This window comes from Oncorhynchus gorbuscha, linkage group LG01 (genome assembly GCF_021184085.1).
Source record: "Oncorhynchus gorbuscha isolate QuinsamMale2020 ecotype Even-year linkage group LG01, OgorEven_v1.0, whole genome shotgun sequence".
Classification (NCBI taxonomy): domain Eukaryota; kingdom Metazoa; phylum Chordata; class Actinopteri; order Salmoniformes; family Salmonidae; genus Oncorhynchus; species Oncorhynchus gorbuscha.
The window spans coordinates 20,901,873-20,924,729 of NC_060173.1; the positions used below are offsets into that span (position 1 = coordinate 20,901,873).

Consider the following 22,857-nt stretch of genomic DNA (forward strand, 5'->3'; position numbering starts at 1 on the left):
CCACCGCATCTCTCCTGTTCTTGTTCCTGCCCTTGCTGTGTCTCAGTCTGTCCCTAGTTGTTACTCTCCTGGCCTGTTTGGTCCTGTTTGCTCTAAAGCTTTCAGTTCTCTACCCGTGTCTCATTTTTTTTAGAGTAGTACCCTAGTTTCCCTTTTTATCGTTTTCCGTTACGGTCCTGAGGAGAGGAGTTGGGTTCTTTCTCGGGACGTGCTGGACCGTTTGTGATCTATGATTTCCTCCGTTGCCGCCAGTGTTCCTCCTCGAGAGCGCCAGGAGGCGCTCGGTGAGTGGGGGGGTACTGTCATGTTTTGTCTTATATTGTCTTGTCATTTTGCTTTCCCTTCTGTTCGTTTTCCCCCTGCTGGTCTTATTAGGTTCGTTCCCTTTTTTCTCTCTCCCTCCCTCTCTCTCTTCTCTCTATCGTTCCGTCCCTGCTCCCAGCTGTTCCTATTCCCCTACTCAATCATCTAATCTTTTCACACCTGTTCCGTATCTTGCCCTCTGATTAGAGTCCCTATTTCTCCCCTTGTCTTCCGTTTCTGTCCTGTCGGATCCTTGTATATTGTTCGCCGTGCTGTGTCTTTGTCTCGCCCTGTCGTGTCTTGTTTCCCTCAGATGCTGCGTGTGAGCAGGTGTCTGAGTCTGCTACGGTCGGTGCCTTCCCGAGGCAACCTACAGTTTATGGTCGAGTCTCCAGTCTGTCCTCGTCACTACGAGTGGAATTAGTTTTTTATGTTTTGTTTTCTGCTCCGATTTGTCTAGGAGTATTGCCTATTTCCTTTACTGGAATAAAGACTCTGTTTTCGCCAAGTCGCTTTTGGGTCCTCATTCACCTGCATAACAGTCACTCGCACTTGTCCACCCAAGCTTAAAATTATTGTCATATATGGCCCACCAGGAACCCTTAGAGAGTCCCTCAATGAGCTTGACACCGTGATAAGCTCATTTCCTGACGATGGCTCACCGCTCTCCGTACTTGGCGACTTCAACCTCTCAACGTCTGCCTTCGTTTCATTTGGGTCCAACTCTCTCTTTCCCCTCCTTGCCTCTTTTGACTTGACCCTTTCTCAATCCCTTCCAACTCACAAGACAGGCAATACGCTTGACCTCATCTTTACTAGAGACTGCTCGCCTACTAATCTCACTGCAACTCCCTCTCTAGATTTCCTTTTCTGTCTCCCTTTCCTCCAACCCTAACCTCTCAGCCCCTACCCAGATGGTCATGCGCCGTCGCAATCTTCGCTCTCTCTCTCCCACTACTCTCTCCTCTTCTATTCTATCATCTCTCCCTTCTGCTAAATCCTTCTCCCTCCTGTCTCCTGATTCTGCCTCTCGACCCTACTCTCCTCCCTTTCTGAATCCTATGACTTGCACTGTCTCCTTTCCTCCCAGCCGGCCCGGCCCGGCTTGCCCCTCCCCTCCCGCTCCGTGGCTGAGTGACTCAATGCGAGCTTACAGAATGAGGCTGCGGGCAGCTGAGCGAAAATGGAAGAAATATCATCCTTTCACATCCTTTCACTCCCTCTTCTCTAACTTGTGGTCCTTCTGTAGCTCAGTTGGTAGAGCATGGCGCTTGTAACGCCAGGGTAGTGGGTTCAATTCCCGGGACCACCCATACGTAGAATGTATGCACACATGACTGTAAGTCGCTTTGGATAAAAGCGTCTGCTAAATGGCATATATTATTATATTATATTATATTATTATTATTATTATTATTATTATTATTATTATTATGCTGTCTCTGATCAACATTCTCGTTATCTCTCTCAGAACGATCTTCTTGACTCTAAACAGTCAGGCTTCAAGACGGGTCACTCAACCAGACTGCTCTTCTCTGTGTCACGGAGGCTCTCCGCTCTGCCAAAGCTGTCTCTCTCTCCTCTGTTCTCATCTTCCTAGATCTATCCGCTGCCTTTGACACTGTGAACCATCAGAGAGTCTTCTCCACCCTCTTAGGGCTGAGCGTCTTAGGCTCTGCACACTCTTGGATTGCATCCCACCTGGCGGGCTGTTCCTACCAGGTGATGTGGAGAGGATCTATGTCTGCACGTACTCTCACTACTGGTGTCCCTCGGGACTCAGTTCTAGACCATCTCCTCTTCTCTACACAGTCACTCGGCTCCATCATCACATGGTCTCTCCTATCATTGCTATGGGAATGACACTACTTTTCTCCTTCCCTATTTCTGACACCCGGGTGGCGGCATGCATCTCTGTGTGCCTGGCAGATATCTGAACTTGGATGTCAGCCCACCACCTCAAGCCCAACCTTGACAAAAATGGAGCTGCTCTTCCTCCCGGGGGAGGCCTGCCCGCTCATAGACCTCTCCATCACGGTTGACAACTCCACAGTGCCGCCCTCCCAGAGTGCAAAGAACCTTGGCGTGACCCTGGACAACACCCTGTCATTTTCTGCAAACATCAAAGCAGTGACTAGTTGCTGCAGGTTCATGCTCTACAGCATACATAGAGTATGACCCTACCTCACACAGGAAGTGGCGCAGGTCCTAATCCAGGCACTTGTCCTCAACTGTCAGGACTATTGAAACTCGCTGTTGGCTGAGCTCCCCGCTTGTGCCATCAAACCCCTGCAATTTATCCAGAACGCAGCAGCCCGCCTGGTTTTCAACCTTCCTTTCAAGTTCTCTCATGTCACTCATGTCCTCCTTACACTCCCTGGCTTCCAGTCAAAGCTCGCATCCACTACAAGACTATGGTACTTACCTACGGAGCAGCAAGAGGAACTTCCCCGCCCTACCTCCAGGCTATGCTCAAACCCTACACCCCAACCCGAGCACTCTGTTCTGACACCTCAGAACATCACTTTATTGAGGAAAAATATACTTTCTATGCCTGTGATATGTGATTGTCCCACTTAGCTATCTTAAAATGATTGCACTAACTGTAAAATGTTCTGGATTAGAGCGTCTGCTAAATTACTAAAATGTAAATTAACAGGGAGGCTTTATTGCTACATTAATAGCTTCACATGCTGGATTTCCAGGTTTCCTCTCCTAAGAATAACTACACTAATTCTATTCCTTATAGGCTGTCCTTCTTCTGCTGAAATACATTCACTCTGAGGGTGAGCTTGTAGCTTCAGAGATCTTAGTTGGCCTGTAGAGGCCTCGGTTGGCAGTGCTGGATGGAGTGGGGTAATGATGCTGGCTCAATGCTGTTGGACTGCACTGCATAAGCGTTTCACACAAGGGCACCATTGTTTCTGCCTCTCAAGCGCTCACTAATGGGTCTCTTCATATGCTGCTAAAATCACCACTCAAATCAAATCAAATCAAATCAGACTTGTAACCACGCAGGAATGAAATCCCAAAACTTCTTAGTCATAGGAAAATAGATGAAGACAGATGACACAATAGATTGCTACAGTTCTTATAATAAATTAGCAACAAGTGTTTGTTTATTGAAATCACAACTAATGCGTTTTGAGTATGGCTGTGTTGCTGTAGAGGAAACACTTATCCTTGCGGGACAAATGACAATAGACAGATTCACATAGTCAAACCTTTTGATCAAGGAGCCAATCTAACAATCTGAGACAGGAATCGAAACATGATATAAAGTCTATTAAATAAAGTTTATTGAAATCCTACTTCTTTTCAGCAGTGAGCTCTCTCCCACAAGTGAGGGAGCTGATTTTCCGCTGTGGACAAATCTCTTTTCATCCTCCACTAACGCTTTGACTTATGAAACACAAGCTGATCTCTCTGTCTAAAACTTTCTTCTGAAGAAATATCAACAAAAAAGGGCTGAAAGTGACTTGTGTTTTTTAGTTCATCTTCTAAATAGTGATATCTGTTTTTAGAGCAGTTCATCTTCTTAGAATGTATAAATAGTAAGCGTCTGCTAAATGGATTATTTAGGGAATATAAACTTTTCCGTTTGCATTAAGGTTTGACATCACACTACTCATGTCCGCCTGAATAAGGTATTTAGTTTATTACGACAAGGTGTGATGTAAATAGATGTATCCATGTCGAATTACTCTCTCTTTTTCTCTCTTAGCAGTTAGTATACTCTTTTACACATTCACAAGAGCAAGAACACACAAGCGCAATCATTTCACACATATTTGAGTTGGGGCTGTATCTCGGTTAGGGTTTAATTTATCATTTTCTCCCCTACCCACTCTACTCCACTTTTTCCCCCTGCTTGGTGCTCTACCTGTTCTCCTCAAAGTGGTTGATGAGGTCCAAGACTTTGGAGGGTTTTTCCCGGCTCTTCCCAGTCACCGCCCCTCCTCCTCCCTCCTCCATGGTGGCTCTGAAGAGTCCTCTCTCCACGCGCCCCAGCGCCAGCAGGGGGCCAGCAGGCACCGTCACCTGGCTCTGGAGGTGCACTGGCTTCGGAGGCACTGGGAGGGATGATGGGAGAAGGTCAAAGGTCAGCTGTCATAGCTAGAGAGGTCAGTTTGTTTTTAGGTTGGTCACTCAGGGGCCTCTCTATTAATGTACTGGAGATGGGACAGGAGACCAATACACGCCCCCTATCAGCATTGTACGGTATGTGGACTGTGTTTTGTGGAGTTTTGTGTTGTCATGTATACTTCCAACACAAGGTGGAAGCACAGGTTACTAAAAGCTAGTCTCGTTCTAGAGTGTATGTGACCATGTGTCTATAAACCTGCAAAACATGGCTACTTTTTGGCATAACACCCAGAATGAGATTTAACACCCAGAATGAGATTAAAATGTAGCCATTACTATGGACTAATAGTATCTTTATATGGCATGAACTATTCTATAACCCATAGATGGATTGGTCAATGGACAGGTGTCATGTAGAGTAAAGTGTTGGGGAGAGTTAAACTAGTCATTTAACTATGTTTTGCAAGAGGTTGGTCGCAGTTTAACTAAAGGTTCTGTTTTCAGTTGTTAATTACGTGTTGTGGTGTAGCTAACTACTGGAACTAAACACCATACTTTGGCATAAAATATGGGTAAGAAGGGCAATAATTTCCTTTCTTTTTCGGCATTAGACCTGCCTAATTCTCACTTTAAAATGGTTTGTGTGTTTAATAAGCTAAATTTCAAATGCTGTTAAAATATTACCCCAAAGTACCAAACATGATCGTGAATTCAGTAGTCATCATAGTAAATACTTAACACCTAGTTTACAGTTTAGCTTTAAGTAAAAAAAAATATTGAAAGTAGTTCTTGTAATTTGTTGTCTATGACATTTCAGATTTAAGCTCATATGATCATTTTTCAGAAAGTAGTTTGGATGTAGTGAACTACTTTCTCAAAGTAACTTAAGTATACTATATTTTTAAAATATTAGCTTTAGTGTAGCTAAACCTCTTCCAGTGTGAAGTAATTGGTAGCTTGGTAAACTACACTGAGTGTACAAAACATTAAGAACACCATTTCTTTCCATGACATAGACTGACCAGGTGAAAGCTATGATTCCTTAGGTCACTTGTTAAATCCACTTCAAGTCAGTGTAGATGAAGGGGAGGTGACAGGTTAAAGAAGGATTTTTAAGCCTTGAGACAATTGAGACATGGGTTATGTAGGTGTGCCATTCAAAGGGTGAATGGGCAAGACAAAATATTTAAGTGCCTTTGAACAGAGTTTGGTAGTAGGTGCCAGGCACACCGGTTTGTGTCAAGTACTGCAACGCTGCTGGGTTTTTCACCCTCAACAGTTTCATGTGTGTATCAAGAATGTTCCACAACCCTTGCCTCCTAGGTGGGGTAGTGGTGTAAGGCACCAGAGACTCTGGGTTCGAGCCCAGGCTCTGTCGCAGAAGGCCGCGCACAATTGGCCTAGAGTCGTCCGGGTTAGGGAGGGTTTGGCCGGCAGGGATATCCTTGTCTCATCGCGCACTAGCGACTCCTGTGGCGGGCCGGTCGCAGTGCACGCTGACCAGGTCGCTAGGTGTACAGTGTTTCCTCCAATACATTGGTGTGGCTGGCTTCCGGGTTGGATGCGCACTGTGTTAAAAAGCAGTGCGGCTTGGTTGGGTTGTGTTTCTGGGGACGCATGGCTCTCGACCTTCGCCTCTCCCGAGTCTGTATGGGAGTTGAAGCGATGAGACAAGACAGTAACTACTAACAATTGAATACCACAAAATTGGGGAGAAAAAGGGGGTAAAAAAAAGAATGTTCCACCACCCAAAGGACATCCAGCCAACTTGACCCAACTGTGGGAAGCATTGGAGTCAACATTGGCCAGCATCCCTGTGGAATGCTTTTAACACCTTGTAGAGGCCATGTCCCCAATGAATTGAGGATGTCCCGAGGCAAAAGGGGGTGCAACTCAATATTAGGAAGATGTTCCTAATGTTTTGTATACTCAGTGTCAGCTTCCCCAACACTGGTAGAGGGTTAGAGTTGTCCTTCTTATCTCTAGAGAATGATTTACTGTCTTCAAATAAAAGAGGAATGCAACATCACTAAAGTCAAGGTTTCACCACTGTGTCACACAGTGTCTGGTTCCATAACTGAGTCACGTGTGAGTACTTATCTAGATGTAAATGAGTGTCAGTATGTCTGAACAGCACAGCTCTCAGAACTCTGTTGTCTGTGTGGCTCAGTTGGTAAGGGTGTGGTAAAAGACTGGCAGCAGGGTTGGGGTCATTTCCAAATTAATTTGAAATTCCAATTCAATTCTTGAAATCACTCATGAAATGGAGAATTTACGTTGAATTAAATTAAATGTAACAATCTTCAAGTCATGGAATTGGAATTGAATTGGAATTCCCAGTTAATGGAATTAATGCACATAGTATTAAACATTTACTGCACGATATGTTTTGAATCATGTTAACCTGTATTCCTATATTTCCAGTATAACTAGGCTGTCTGAACATGATCAGCCTGAAAGCCTGAGGGTTTTACTGTCACGCCCTGACCTTAGAGAGCCTTCTAATGTCTCTATTTGGTTTGGTCAGGGTGTGATTTGGGGTGGGTGTTCTTTAGTTCTATTATTTGTATTTCTATGTTTTGGCCGGGTAGGGTTCTCAATCAGGAACAGCTGTCTATCATTGTCTCTGATTGAGAACCATACTTAGGTAGCCCTTTTTCCCACCTGAAGTTAACTTTGTTTGTGGCACATAAGCCCTTTAGCTTCACGGTTGTTTTGTATTGTTTGGTTTTGTCAACGTTATATAAATAAAGGGAATATACGCTCACCACGCTGCACCTTGGTCCTCTTCATTCGACGGTAAGGGGGACTCATGGACTTGGGAGGAAATCCTGTACGGTAAAGGACCCTGGAGGCAGGCTGGGGAATATCATCATCCCAAGGAGGAGCTGGAGGCAGCAAAGGCGGACGGCATCGTTACGAGGGAACACGGCTAGCAAGGAAGCCAGAGAGGCAGCCATAATAATTTTTTGGGGGGTGGCATACGGAGAGATTGGCAGAGTCGGGTTATAGACCTGAGCCAACTCCCCGTGCTTACCGTGGCGAGCGTCGTACTGTTCAGGCATCGTGTTATGCGGTGGAGCGCACGGTGGAGCGCACGGTGTCTCCACTGCGCGTTCACAGCCCGGTGCGATACATCCCAGCTCCCTGCACCTGCCGGGCTAGAGTGGGCATCCAGCCAGGACGGGTTGTATCAGCCCTGCTCTCCAGACCTCCAGTGCGCCGCCTCGATCCAGTATATCCTGCGCCAGCTCTGGCACTGTGTCTCCGGGAAGTCTGCACAGCCCGGTGCGTCCTGTGCCAGCTCTCCGCATTTGCAGGGTGAAGATAACCACCCAGCCAGGATGGGTTGTGCAGGCTCTAAGCTCGAGGCCTCCAGTGCGCCTCCACGGCCCAGTGTATCCAGTGCCTCTGCCAAGGACAAGACCTCCTGTATGTCTCCCCAGCCTGGTGAGCGTTGTGGCAGCTCCACGTACCAGACTGCCCATACGTCTCCTCATTCCAGTGATGATCCATGACAAGAAGCCTCCAGTGATGATCCATGGCACAAAGCCTCCAGTGATTATCCATGGCAAATAGCCTCCAGTGATGATCCATGGCAAATAGCCTCCAGCGACGATCTCCAGTCCGGGGCCCCCAGCAACCGTGCCCAGTCCGGGGCCCGCGGCGAGGGTGCCCAGTCCGGGGCCCGCGGCGAGGGTGCCCAGTCCGGGGCCCGCGGCGAGGGTGCCCAGTCCGGGGCCCGCGGCGAGGGTGTCCAGCCCGGGGCCCGCGGCGAGGGTCCCCAGTCCGGGGTCTGCTACGAGGGCCCCCGCACCAGTGGTGCCACCAAAGTGGGGTGAGCCAGTGATGGAGCGGGGGGTCCCACACCTGAGCCACCACCGCGGATAGATGCCCACCTAGACCCTCCCTATAGGTTCAGGTTTTGCGGCCGGAGTCCGCACCTTTGAGGGGGGCTACTGTCCCGCCCTGACCTTAGAGAGCCTTTTTATGTCTATTTGTCTCTATTCTGTTCTTTAGTTCTATTATTTGTATTTCTATGTTTTGGCCGGGTAGGGTTCTCAATCAGGGACAGCTGGCTATCGTTGTCTCTGATTGAGAACCATACTTAGGTAGCCCTTTTTCCCACCTGTCTTTGTGGGAGGTTAACTTTGTTTGTGGCACATAAGCCCTTTAGCTTCACGGTTGTTTTGGATTGTTTATTGTTTTTGTCGGCGTCATATAAATAAAGGGAATATGTACGCTCACCACACTGCACATTGATCCTCTTTATTCAACGGCCGTGACATTTACATTCTAATTGGAATTTGCTACTCTTCCTGGGGTCCACACAAATCATGAAACATTACATATTACAGAACATTAATAGACAAGAACTGCTCGAGGACAGAACTATATACATTTAACAACCTCACCCATCGCTTACAAATCAATACATACAGTCAATGCCAAAAGTTTTGAGAATGACACAAATATGAATTTTCACAAAGTCTGCTGCCTTAGTTTGTATGATGGCAATTTGCATATACTCCAGAATGTTATGAAGAGTGATCAGATGCATTGCAATTAATTGCAAAGTCCCTCCCTGCCATGCAAATGAACTGAATCCCCCAAAAACACATTTCCACTGCATTTTAGCCCTGCCACAAAATGACCAGCTGATATCATGTCAGTGATTCTCTCGTTAACACAGGTGTGAGTGTTGGCGAGGACAAGGATGGAGATCACTCTATCATGCTGATTGAGCTCGAATAACAGACCGGAAGCTTCAAAAGGAGTGTGGTGCTTGGAATCATTGTTCTTCCTCTGTCAGCCATGGTTAACTGCAAGGAAACACGTGCCGTCATCATTGCTTTGCACAAAAAGGGCTTCACAGGCAAGGATATTGCTGCCAGTAAAGATTGCACCTAAATCAACCATTTATCGGATCATCAAGAACTTCAAGGAGAGCAGTTCAATTGTTATGAAGAATGCTTCAGGGCGCCCAAGAATGTCCAGCAAGTGCCAGGACAGTCTCCTAAAGTTGATTCAGCTGCGGGATCGGGGCACCACCAGTACAGAGCTTGCTCAGGAATGGCAGCAGGCAGGTGTGAGTGCATCTGCACACACAGTGAGGCGAAGACTTTTGGAGGATGGCCTGCTGTCAAGAAGGGCAGCAAAGAAGCCACTTCTCTCCAGGAAATATATCATGGACAGACTGATATTCTGCAAAAGGTACCGGGAATGGAATGCTGAGGACTGGGGTAAAGTCATTTTCTCTAATGAATCCCCTTTCCGATTGTTTGGGGCATCTGTAAAAAAGCTTGTTCGAAGAAGACAAGGTGAGAGCTACCATCAGTCCTGTGTTATGCCAACAGTAAAGCATCCTGAGACCATTCATGTGTGGGGTTGCTTCTCAGCCAAGGGAGTGGGCTCACTCACAGCCGTGAAGAACACAGCCATGAATAAAGAACGGTACCTTCTCCCAACCATCCAGGAACAGTTTGGTGATGAACATTGCCTTTTCCAGCATGATGGAGCACCTTGCCATAAGGCAAAAGTGATAACTAAGTGGCTCGGGGAACAAAACATCGATATTTTGGGTCCATGGCCAGGAAACACCCCAGACCTTAATCCCATTGAGAACTTGTGGTCAATCCTCAAGAGGCAGGTGGACCAACAAAACTCCACAAATTCTGACAAACTCCAAGCATTGATTATAAAAGATCAGTCAGGATGTGGCCCAGAAGTTAATTGACAGCATGCCAGGGCGGATTGCAGAGGTCTTGAAAAAGATGGGTCAACACTGCAAATATTGACTCTTTGCATCAACTTCATGTAATTGTCAATAAAAGCCATTGACATGTATGAAATGCTTGTAATTATACTTCAGTATTCCATAGTAACATCTGACAAAAAAAATCTAAAGACACTGAAGCAGCAAACTTTGTGGAAATTAATATTTGTGTCATTCTCAAAACTTTTGGCCACGACTGTACACATAAAATATCTAGGCCAAATAGGGGAGACGCGTTGTGCCGTGAGGTGTTGCTTTATCTGTTTTTGGAAACCAGGTTTGCTGTTCATTTGAGCAATATGAGATGGAAGGGAGTTCCATGCAATAATGGCTCTATATAATACTGTATGCTTTCTTGAATTTGTTCTGAATTTGGGCACTGTGAAAAGACCCCTGGTGGCATGTCTGGTGGGATTTTGTGTGTGGCAGAGCTGTGCGTAAGTTGACTATGCAAACCATTTGGAATTTCCAACACATTAATGTTTCTAACTCAAGAAGTGATGCAGGTCAGTCTCTCCTCAATTCATAGCCAAGAGAGACTGGCATACATACTATTTATATTAGCCCTCTGATTACCATGAAGAGCAAGATGTGCCGCTCTGTTCTGGGCCAGCTGCAGCTTAACTTCTTCGAGATAGGGGGCACTCTTTTAATTTTTGGATAGAAAACGTTCCCGTTTTAAACAAGATATTTTGTCACGAAAAGATGGTCGACTATGCATGTAATTGACAGCTTTGGAAAGAAAAAAAACTGAACGGCAAAGATATTATCTGTGAGTGCCCCAGAACTAATGCCACAGGCGAAACCAAGATGAAATTTCATACAGGAAATGGTCCAGATTTGGAATGCCCTGTGTTCCAATGTCTCCTTATATGGCTGTGAATGCGCAAGGAATGAGCCTGCACTTTCTGTCGTTTCCCCAAGGTGTCTGCAGCTTTGTGACGTATTTGTAGGCATATCATTGGAAGATTGACCATAAGAGACTACATTTACCAGGTGTCCGCCCGGTGTCCTCCGTCGAAATTATTGCGTAATCTCCAGGTCCATGTGCGTTCCATTTTCTTCAGAGGAGAAGCCAAACTGCCACGAATGATTTATCATCATAGATATGTGAAAAACACCTTGAGGATTGATTCTAAACAACGTTTGCCATGTTTCTGTCGATATTATGGAGTTAATTTTGAAAAAAGTTTGCGTTGTAATGACTTAATTTTCGGGTTTTTTCTTACCCAAACGTGATGAACAAAACGGAGCGATTTGTCCTACACAAATAATATTTTTGGAAAAACTGAACATTTGCTATCTAACTGAGAGTCTCCTCATTGAAAACATCTGAAGTTCTTCAAAGGTAAATTATTTTATTTGAATGCTTTTCTTGTTTTTGTGAAAATGTTGCATGCTGAATGCTAGGCTTAATGCTATGCTAGGCTATCAATACACAAATGCTTGTTTAGCTATGGTTCAAAAGCATATTTTGAAAATCTGAGATGACAGTGTTGTTAACAAAAGGCTAAGCTTGAGAGCTAATATATTTACTTCATTTCATTTGCGATTTTCATGAATAGTTAATGTTGCGTTATGGTAATGAGCTTGAGGCTATAAATAGGATCCCAGATACGGGATTGCTCGTCGTAACAGGCTAACTAGGTCTTTCTTTGCAGTACTTTACCATATAAAGACTGGACATGAATCAAGATAAGATAAAACTAGAGACTCTCTTTATTATGGACAGACCTCTCCCCATCTTTACAACAATTGAATTTATATGTTTTGACCATGACAGTTTACAAACATTAGTTTTCTAAATGACAGGTTATGGTTAATAATATAAAAGACTGCACTGAAATCTAACAGTATAGCTCCCACAATGGTCTTTTTATCAATTTCTTTCAACCAATTATCAGTCATTTGTGTCAGTGCAGTACATGTTGAGTGCCCTTCTCTACAAGCATGCTGAAAGTCTGTTGCCAATTTGTTTACAGAGAAATAGCATTGTATTTGGTCAAACAATTTCTTTCCCAACAGTGGAAACAAGCTGACAGGTCTGCTGACCAGTAAAGACCGCTTTCCCTCCAGGTCTGAGAACAGACACCTTCCTCTAGACTCAGATTAAAGAGATGACAGATACAGTGCCATGGGAATTGAACAGCTGGAATTTAGAGGAATTGATTTATATTTGAATTCTAAGCCTGCCCTGGAATTTGAATGAAATTAAATGGATGTTACAGGGAGAGAGAATAGAATTTGTGGAATTGACCCCAACCCTGGTTGGTACTATCAACACCAGGGTCATGGGTTCGAATACAACTGGGGTCACATATTCTAAAGTGTATGAACTCACTATTTGCTTTGGATAAAAATGTCTGCTAAATGTCATATTAAACAGCATTATTATCAGTACCTTGTGGTTTGGGCTGCAGTAAGGACCTGCTGGCCAAGCCTCTTCCATTGACACCCCTCCTGCTCTTCTCACTGGGACTCTTCCCACACAGACCTGTCCGAATGACTGTCGCACTGCGGGGGCCGCTGCCGCGTTCACTGGGGCTGCTGCTTAGAGCTGGAACAGAGAGAGAGAGAAAGCGTGAAGGAGAGCAGGAGAGAGCGTGAAGGAGAGCAGGAGAGAGCGTGAAGGAGAGCAGGAGAGAGCGTGAAGGAGAGCAGGAGAGAGAGCATGAAGGAGAGCAGGAGAGAGCGTGAAGGAGAGCAGGAGAGAGCGTGAAGGAGAGCAGGAGAGAGCGTGAAGGAGAGCAGGAGAGAGCGTGAAGGAGAGCAGGAGAGAGCGTGAAGGAGAGCAGGAGAGAGCGTGAAGGAGAGCAGGAGAGGGCGTGAAGGAGAGCAGGAGAGAGCGTGAAGGAGAGCAGGAGAGAGCGTGAAGGAGAGCAGGAGAGAGCGTGAAGGAGAGCAGGAGAGAGCGTGAAGGAGAAGGAGAGAGAGCGAAGAGGAACAGTTATATTCCAAACTCTCAACAACACTCATTTGGCCACAGAGTGTTGCGTATGAGCAGATTGTGTTGCTCCAGCTCACAGTGTATCACAGAATATCCCCCACTGCCCCTTGCTTGCAATGATTGTATTCCACTTCACCACATTCTCCTCCATCATTTGACTATTGATTTGGCCATTTGGCCCATGACTGCAGGTACAAAAACACATATCACACAAATGGCCTGAAGCAAAACATTGGAGTGTCCATGTAGTTCATTATCAGCAGCACTGAGCCTAGTCTAACCAGCTGGTGACCGATGGTCCAGCTTCACTCCAGTGTGTTTAACTAACAGACAGAGAGGATGACAGGGCTGTTGACAGCAAGGAACTGTTGACAGCAAGGCTACCACCCCATAGTCTGCTCTAAAGTCTATGCACAACCATACAGAGAGGGAAAAAAGTATTTGATCCCCTGCTGATTTTGTACATTTGCCCACTGACAAAGAAATGATCAGTCTATAATTTTAATGGTAGGTTTATTTGAACAGTGAGAGACAGAATAACAACCAAAACATTCAGAAAAACACATGTCAAAAATGTTATAAATTGATTTGAATATTAATGAGGGAAATAAGTATTTGACCTCTCTACAAAACATGACTTAGTACTTGGTGGCAAAACCCTTGTTGGCAATCACAGAAGTCAGATGTTTTTTGTAGTTGGCCACCAGGTTTACACACATCTCAGGAGGGATTTTGTCCCACTCCTCTTTGCAGATCTTCTCCAAGTCATTAAGGTTTCGAGGCTGATGTTTGGCAACTCGAACCTTCAGCTCCCTCCACATATTTTCTATGGGATTAAGGTCTGGAGACTGGCTAGGCCACTCCAGGATGTTAATGTGCTTCTTCTTGAGCCACTCCTTTGTTGCCTTGGCCATGTGTTTTGGGTCATTGTCATGCTGGAATACCCATCCACGACCCATTTTCAATGCCCTGGCTGAGGGAAGGAGTATCTCATCCAAGGTTTGACGGTACATGGCCCTGTCCATTGTCCATTTGATGCGGTGAAGTTGTCCTGTCCCCTTAGCAGAAAAACACCCCCAAAGCATAATGTTTCCACCTCCATGTTTAACGGTGGGGATGGTGTCTTGGGGTCATAAGCAGCATTCCTCCTACTCCAAAGACGGCGAGTTGAGTTGATGCCAAAGAGCTCCATTTTGGTCTCATCTGACCACAACACTTTCACCCAGTTGTCCTCTGAATCATTCAGATGTTCATTGGCAAACTTCAGACGTATGTATGTTCATGTATATGTGCTTTCTTGAGCAGGGGGACCTTGCTGGCGCTGCAGGATTTCAGTCCTTCACGGCGTAGTGTGTTACCAATTGTTTTCTTGGTGACTATGGTCCCAGCTGCCTTGAGATCATTGACAATATCCTCCCATGTAGTTCTGGGCTGATTCCTCACCGTTCTCGTGATCATTGCAACTCCACGAGGTGAGATCTTGGAGCCCCAGGCCGAAGGAGATTGACAGTTATTTTGTGTTTCTTCCATTTGCGAATAATTGCACCAACTGTTGTCACCTTCTCACCAACCTGCTTGGCGATGGTTCACTGGCCACGTAGCACACGCTCCAGCAGGTGTATCTCACTGAACATCCCTAAAGCCAACACCTCGTTTGGCCGCCTTTCCATCCAGTTCTCTGCTGCCAGTGACTGGAACGAATTGCAAAAATCGTTGAAGTTGGAGACTTCTATCTCCCTCCCCAACTTTAAACATCTGCTATCTGAGCAGCTAACCGATTGCTGCAGCTGTACATAGTCCATCGGTAAATAGCCCACCCAATTTACCTACCTCCTCCCCACACTGTTTATTTATTTACTTTTCTGCTATTTTGCACACCAGTATCTCTACCTGCACATGACCATCTGATCATTTATTACTCCAGTTTTAATCTGCTAAATTGTAATTATTCGCCTACCTCCTCATGCCTTTTGCACACAATGTCAGCAAGACTCTTAATTTTTTTTTATTAAAAAAAAATTGTTTTACTGTGTTATTGACTTGTTTATTGTTTACTCCATGTGTAACTCTGTGTTGCTGTCTGTTCACACTGCTATGCTTTATCTTGGACAGGTCGCAGTTGTAAATGAGAACTTATTCTCAACTAGCCTACCTGGTTAAATAAAGGTGAAATAAAACATTTTAAAAAGATGGCCTTGTAGCCCATTCCAGCCTTGTGTAGGTCTACAATCTTGTCCCTGACATCCTTGGAGAGCTCTTTGGTCTTGGCCATGGTGGAGAGTTTGGACAGGTGTCTTTAATACAGGTAACAATAATATAATAATAATAATAATAATATATGCCATTTAGCAGACGCTTTTATCCAATGCGACTTACAGTCATGTGTGCATACATTCTACGTATGGGTGGTCCCGGGAATCGAACCCACTACCCTGGCGTTACAAGCGCCATGCTCTACCAACTGAGCTACAGAAGGACCAACAAGCTGAGATTAGGAGCACTCTGCTTCTCATCTTGTTACCTGTATAAAAGACACCTGGGAGGCAGAAATCTTTCTGATTGAGAGGGGGTCAAATACTTATTTCCCTCATTAAAATGCAAATCAATTTATAACATTTTTGACATGTGTTTTTCTGGATTTTTGTTGTTGTTATTCTGTCTCTCACTGTTCAAATAAACCTACCATTACAATTGTAGACTGGTCATTTCTTTGTCAGTAGGCAAACGTACAAAATCAGCAGGGGATCAAATACTTTTTTCCCCTCACTGTACCTATTAAGGTAAAACCACCATACATACATGGCACCATGTCGCTGAGGCCAAGCAAGAGGTATTGTTACATTATAGAGACATAAAGAGCTTTATCCCTCACGGTAGTCTCCATTAAGATCAGTCATGGAACAAAAATATAAATGCAACATGTAAAGTGTTGGTTTCATGAGCTGAAATAAAAGATCTCAGAAATGTTCCATGTAAATGTTCCATACACACAAAAAGCTTATTTCTCGCACATGAGCATTTCTCATTTGCCAAGATAATTCATCCACCTAACAGGTGTGGCATATCAAGAAGCTGATTAAACAGCATGATCATTATACAGGTGCACCTTGACCTAAAAGGCCACTCTGAAATGTGCAGTTTTGTCACATAACACAATGCCACAGATGTCTCATGTTTTGAGGGAGCGTGCAATCTGCATGCTGACTGCAGGAATGTCCACCAGAGCTGAATGTTCATTTCTCTACCATAAGTTGTCTTCAACGTCGTTTTAGTGAATTTGTCGGTACGTCCATACGGCCTCACAACCGCAGACCACGTGTAACTACGCCAGCCCAGGACTTCCACATCCGGCTTCTTCACTTGCAGGATCGTCTGAGACCAACCATCCTGACAGCTGATGAAACTGTGGGTTTGCACAACTGACGAATTTCTGCACAAACTGTCAGAAACCGTCTCAGGGAAACTCATCTGCATGCTTGTTGTCCTCACCAGGGTCTTGACCTGACTGCAGTTCGGTGTCACACAGATATTCCGTGACGAGATCCTGAGGCCCACTGTCGTGCCATTCTTCTGCCGTCATCACCTCATGTTTCAGCATGATAATGCACTGCTCCATGTCAAGGATCTGTACGCAATTCCTGGAAGCTAAAACTGTACCAGTTATTCCATGGCCTGCTTACTCACCAGACATGTCACCCATTGAGCATGTTTGTCGATGCTCTGGATCGGCGTGTATGACATAATCAATGTGTAACATTGTCCATTTGTCCTGAGAGGCTATCCATTCACTAGCGCTGCAGAGCCTGCATCTGATGATACAAGCTCATTTGCTTATTTGCTCCATGATCAGTAAGTCTACAGAGAAGATAGGATGAGTTCAATGAAGTCCCATCCCAGTAGAATGAATAAATGAAATGTGACCTAAATACCTTTAATAAACTCAATCTCTTCAATCTTAAAAATGGATAACTGCTCTCTTTGCTCTAAAAGTATCATACTTTTAATAGCGTACCTTCAACTCACCATACCGCTATAAAAAAGTATGACTCTCTCATCATAACAAGGAAGAATCTCCAGTGGCATTCTACACTCTTAGAAACAAGGTTTCCATAGGAGAACCCCTTTTGGTTCCAGGTAGAACTATTTTGGGTTCCATGTAGAACTATTTTGGGTTCCATGTAGAACACTCTGTAGAAAGGGTTCTACATGGAACTCAAAAGGGTTCTTTCTACCTGGAACCAAAAAGGGTTCTTCTAAGGGTTCACCTATGGGGACAGCCAAAGAACCCTTTTCGGTTTTAGACAGCACCCCCCCGCGCCTGTTCTCCCCAGAACAGCCTCAATTCGCTGAGGTGTCGATAAGTGATCCACAAGGATCTGGCCCATGTTGATCCAATGCTTCCCACAGTTGGGTCAAGTTGGCTGGATGTCCTTTGGGTGGTGGACCATTCTTGATACACACGGGAAACTGTTTTGCGTGAAAAATCCAGCAGTGTTGCAGTTCTTGACACAAACCGATGCGTCTGGCACCTACCACCATAACCCGTTCAAAGCCACTTAAATCTTTTGTCTTCCCCATTCATCCTCTGAATGGCACACATATACAATCCATGTTCAATTGTATCAAGGCTTAAAAATCATTATTTAACCTGTCTCCTCCCTTTCATCTACACTGAATGAAGTGGATTTAACAAGTGACATCAATAAGGGATCCTAGCTTTCACCTGGTCAGTTTATGTCATGGAAAGAGCAGGTGTCCTTAATGTTTTGTACACTCTATCTATTTTTACAGCTCCACTTCAATTAAAGACAACACAGGCTTTTACAAGAAATGGTCTAGTAGTGACCGACTAAGAAAGTCTCACGATCTCCTGGGGCGACTTTCTAAACATGGCCTAAGTTTTGTGGATAATTTTAGAGCTGGCCTCAAGAACTTGGCTGATTAAATGCTTGACATCATCTGCAATCACTTTAAAGGGGAAATTTAGAACATGTTATGGTCCATATAACCAAAATCAAGTCTCCACATCAAGTCGCCAAGCGGAACATGTATGTTAGTGATTGTAGAGAGTCACTGAAACCCTCTATAGTAAATCTCCAGAGGTTGTTATTAACATGTCAACCACCCTGTCATTCTGCTGTAAATCACCTACATGTTTTCACTCACAGTGAAATGCAGACCCTCTCCACGACAGAGCAGCCAGTGTGTGGCTCTAGGTGTAGTGTATGTCACTGATGTAAACACCTGTGGAGTGTATGGACCTCTGGCCCTACCTGTTTCTGTTGTCTGAGTTGAAGTAGGATGAAGTTCTCTAGGACCAGATTGCCTCACCCCCAAATCTAACTTTAAAGGGGCAATCTGCGACAGGTACATCCCTTTTTAAAAATATTTTAAATCAATGATATATACCCACTGATTCTTGAATAATAAAATTCATAAATGCCTCATGAGCTTAGTTCAACTGTCATACCTCATCAGAACCCAAAATATGTTTTACTCCATAGTTTGTAAACAATGTAATTGTAAATAAACAAAGTATGGCCTTCAAACTTGGTTAATAAAACTAGAATTGTGTTATCATAGATGGACAGTTCTTGCATCTATAACTCTGTCTATGAATTTGAGAGTGGTTACATTTTTCCAGGACCATCCCTCAGCTGTTTACCCAAACAGTGGCAAGGTGGTGACTTTGTTATTGTTTGAACTGCAGATCTCCTCTTTAAAGCTGGAGTCCTTAACTGTGAAACAGCCAAGTCCGTTTGTGATATTACAACAAAGAAGTTACTGCAAAAAAACCCATTTGTTTCCCTTAGGACTACAGAAGAACACAATATGTACTGCAATTTATTGACCATGCTGAGACGCTACGCTATTCCATCTGTAAACATTACGGAGGTGGAAATGATATCCTGGCGCAGGGATTAAAGCAGAGGGCTTTCTCCACCCACCAATCTGGACTCCTCATGACATGCTTGCCTGCTGTTCTCTCTCTCACACACACACACACACACACACACACACACACACACACACACACACACACACACACACACACACACACACACACACACACACACACACACACACACACACACACACACACACACACACACACACACACACACACTGGCCTCCTCATGTTAAAAGTGTCCCGCCACAGACCCCCATGCAAATTAGCAGCCAGCGTCCTGTTAAATCAAAGTATGTGGACATTAAGTTGTTAGGGAGCACAAAGAGCCCCTTTCTGGGTTATTTCAGAGACATATTTCATTCTCTTCCTCTTTGAGCTCCACCGAGGAGAAGGGGGGTTAGTTCTGTTGCTGTGGCAGATGTAAACATGGCTTCTGTGTGACAGCCTCATAGGAGATGGGCCCATTAAAACAGCCTCAGGTCTGAATGGTCATGTTCTATCTGAGAAGGTACCAAACACCAGACCAAGCCAACATTTTTGCCATTTCTATATCACACTATTACTCAGTAAATTGAATCAACTCCTTTCCTCTTCTCTTTAATATTAATGTCAGTCTTCTGATGCAGAATGAAAACTGTATTAGCCTACATCAGATATCCTAATTGCATGTTTGCAAGGTGGGCTTCTGAGCCTGGGGTACAGGGCATAACAGGATTCTGTGGAAACTGGAAAGTGAGCAAATATTGAGAATCCACAGCTAAATCAAATAGTCAATAGTGAATGCAGAGCTCAGGTGAACACAATCCCACCTGAGGCTATGTCCTTGATTCACACTATGAGAGACCTGCTACCATGGCAACTGGCCCGAACCTTCCCAAGACTACATTATATTTTACTATTGGGCAGGCAGGGAAAACTAGCCTAAGGGCATTCACTTGTTTCAAAATAATTTTAGACCGACTGTGGTGGAAATCATGGCATTCGTTTCTCAGCCAGTCAAGCCAGTCAAGAGTAAATCCCCATGAATTATCCAATGAATATGATCAGACATTTATCTAGCATTTATCAAAATACTAACATATAAATAGTTTCATAAGACACATAATAAAAACATTCTCCACAGTATTACTTTATTTTATTTATCCGTTATTTTACCAGGTAAGTTGACTGAGAACACGTTCTCATCTGCAGCAACGACCTGGGGAATAGTTACAGGGGATGAATGAGCCAATTGGAAACTGGGGATTATTAGGTGACCGTGATGGTTTGATGGCCAGATTGGGAATTTAGCCAGGACACCGGGGTTAACACCCCTACTCTTACGATAAGTGCCATGGGATCTTTAATGACCACAGAGAGTCAGGACACCCATTTAACGTCCAATCCAGAAGACAGCACCCTACACAGGGTAGCATCCCCAATCACTGCCCTGGGGCATTGGGATATTTTTAGACCAGAGGAAACAGTGCCTCCTACTGGCCCCCCAAAACCACTTCCAGCAGCATCTGGTCTCCCATCCAGGGACTGACCAGGACCAACCCTGCTTAGCTTCAGAAGCAAACCAGCAGTGGTATGCTGCTGGCAGAGAACTGAAAATAGACCAAATAGACCAATGTCCTCTTGATCTTTCATGACATGTCAACAGAGAAGAGGAGGATAATAGTGAGGTAGATCCATTTAGGGAAAAATCAGATAACCTCAGATCAGTTTGTGTTAAATCCCCCAGTACTGCCGGTGCTACTAAAGATATCGCTTCCTTTTAGAAGACCCCTCCCTCCCTGTCAGAATTTACAACTTGTAATTCCGAGTTGGATGAACGTTCAAAACATGTTTTCCCCGTCTGAGCCCAGTTGTCTTGAAAGCACTGAAGTCTGAGATTTCAGATTTACAAGTTGTCTTGAACGCACCAAGACACACAAGAATGCATGTTTACCAATACCACCAGGCTCCGAGAGAAGGATAAAGGAATGTATCAATTTAACAAAACCACTTCTCTCCGTAATCAGAGAGAAGAGCAGCGCATCCATACCCATTACCTCACAGAGAGAGAGGGAAAATAACAGGAGAGACCAACCACGATGCCTCTTGGAATACACAGTATCTTGTTCTTAATTGAATGCTTGAAAAGTCTGTATCTAATTTGTGGTATAACAGTATCTACTTCTAAGTGACATAATACTTTTTCTTTCCTTAGAACATAGTTTAATAGATATGCATACATACCATAGTTAAGTAGATATCCTGTATGTGAAGGTAATGAATGCCACAGTCTTTACTATTTATTGCTCTAGGGCAGTTCTACGATGATACAGATATTTTACAAAAACACATTTACTTGAAGAACAGTGCAAATGCTAAGTTTGTGCTGTCATTCTGTTACAAAACTTTGCATCTGTTACTGCGTAAATGTTACAATTTTCAGTGGAAATTGTTCAAAGTAATAATTGTGCATAGAGTTGTATGTTGTTGTTTTTTTAAACTTTGCAATCATTGGTTTTTGTTTGACATATATTTTCAAGTGAAAAGTCTGAGTGTCAGTGTCACTCTGTTTCTGTGACTTTGCCCTGTAGAACATGTTCCTCAACTATTCATGAAAGGCATGTGTGACAAGTACCGCCTTCACACCCCCTTAAGGGTTATGACATCACACAGAGTACCTGACCTGTTACATAAACCATTGATCATCTATCTATCTCACTCACTCACTCACTAATCCTGAGGAAACATGTGTCACGATTCTTAAGCGAGAACTGTGAGTAAAAACAATAGGCACACCTGTATGTCTCCACCCAGTCAGCCACCTAGCACCCTGAGTCTTAAGAGAGGGAGTGTCTGAGAACAACTCTGAGACTGAGCTTCAGACTATATCTTCAAACTAGGATCTAAGTTACAGCTTTTACTTCTAACCAAAATAAACCAGAGAACTGTGCCCAAGGGGTCACTTTACTCTCATCACACAGAATATCCCACAATGTATAACAAATTCTGCCTGGGATTCAAAATGGGTGTTACGGGGATTTCTCATGGTGATTTCCAGTTAGGAGCACGGATGTATGATGTAATATACAAGAAAAATGGAAGGGATTTAGATGTGAAAGTGAATGCATCCACAACATATGAGTAAATATATCCACAATTCAAAACTGGTCCTTGGACCTGCAATTACGAAATATTGTGACCATAACATTATTTGATATCATTATCTGATACTTTCAGTTCAAATGCCAACAGCTGTGGGAATTGTCCAACTCCAGGAAACCTCAAAAAACATGACAATATGTTGCTAACTCTTCAATACAACAGAATCAACACTATCTGAACCCCCTGTGAAAATATGATTATATGTCCCACTGGGCAAATAAATGGTTGAATCAACGTTGTTTCCACATCATTAAAAACATTTCATAATACAAAACATGATGATGTTTAATCAATGTGAAAACGGATTAGATTTGCAAAAAGTAGTCAAATTACGAGGATTTTGTATTTTTTTCGCCCAACTTTTAAACATTTTTTTGTTGTTGTTGTTGATTTCATGTTGAATTCATGTTAGTTGACAACTCAACCGAATGCAAATAGAGAATAGACGTTTAACTGACGTCTGTGCCCAGTGGGTTGTGCAGTACAGAGTCAGAGAGAGTCTGAGGGAACGTAGGAGTAGGTGAGAACATCTCTTAGAACGTTGTTGGAGTGGTCTAATCTCTGCTAGGTTCCTAGGGCTGGACGATACTTTCAAAATATTATATCCTATATGTTTCAATTTGAGATTTTATTTTAGAATACAGTTTTAACTATGTTTTATGATTAGTGCATAACCCTAGAATTGCAACAAAT

General features: G+C 44.0%; 1 protein-coding gene across 6 annotated transcripts in view; it reads right to left on the reverse strand.

The window, feature by feature from the left end:
- Positions 1-22,857, reverse strand: part of LOC124034569 (FYVE, RhoGEF and PH domain-containing protein 4-like) — a 123,659-nt gene that overhangs the window by 18,129 nt on the left and 82,673 nt on the right. For 5 of the 6 annotated variants that reach the window (XM_046347956.1, XM_046347965.1, XM_046347983.1 and 2 more), the window contains exons 2-4: positions 12,567-12,722; positions 7,158-7,277; positions 4,187-4,376 (exon numbers count right to left, since the gene is read on the reverse strand). In XM_046347956.1, the coding sequence (XP_046203912.1) occupies positions 4,187-4,376; positions 7,158-7,277; positions 12,567-12,722 (466 nt within the window). The remainder of the gene's footprint in view (positions 1-4,186; positions 4,377-7,157; positions 7,278-12,566; positions 12,723-22,857) is intronic. The other variant, XM_046347947.1, reaches the window with a different exon arrangement.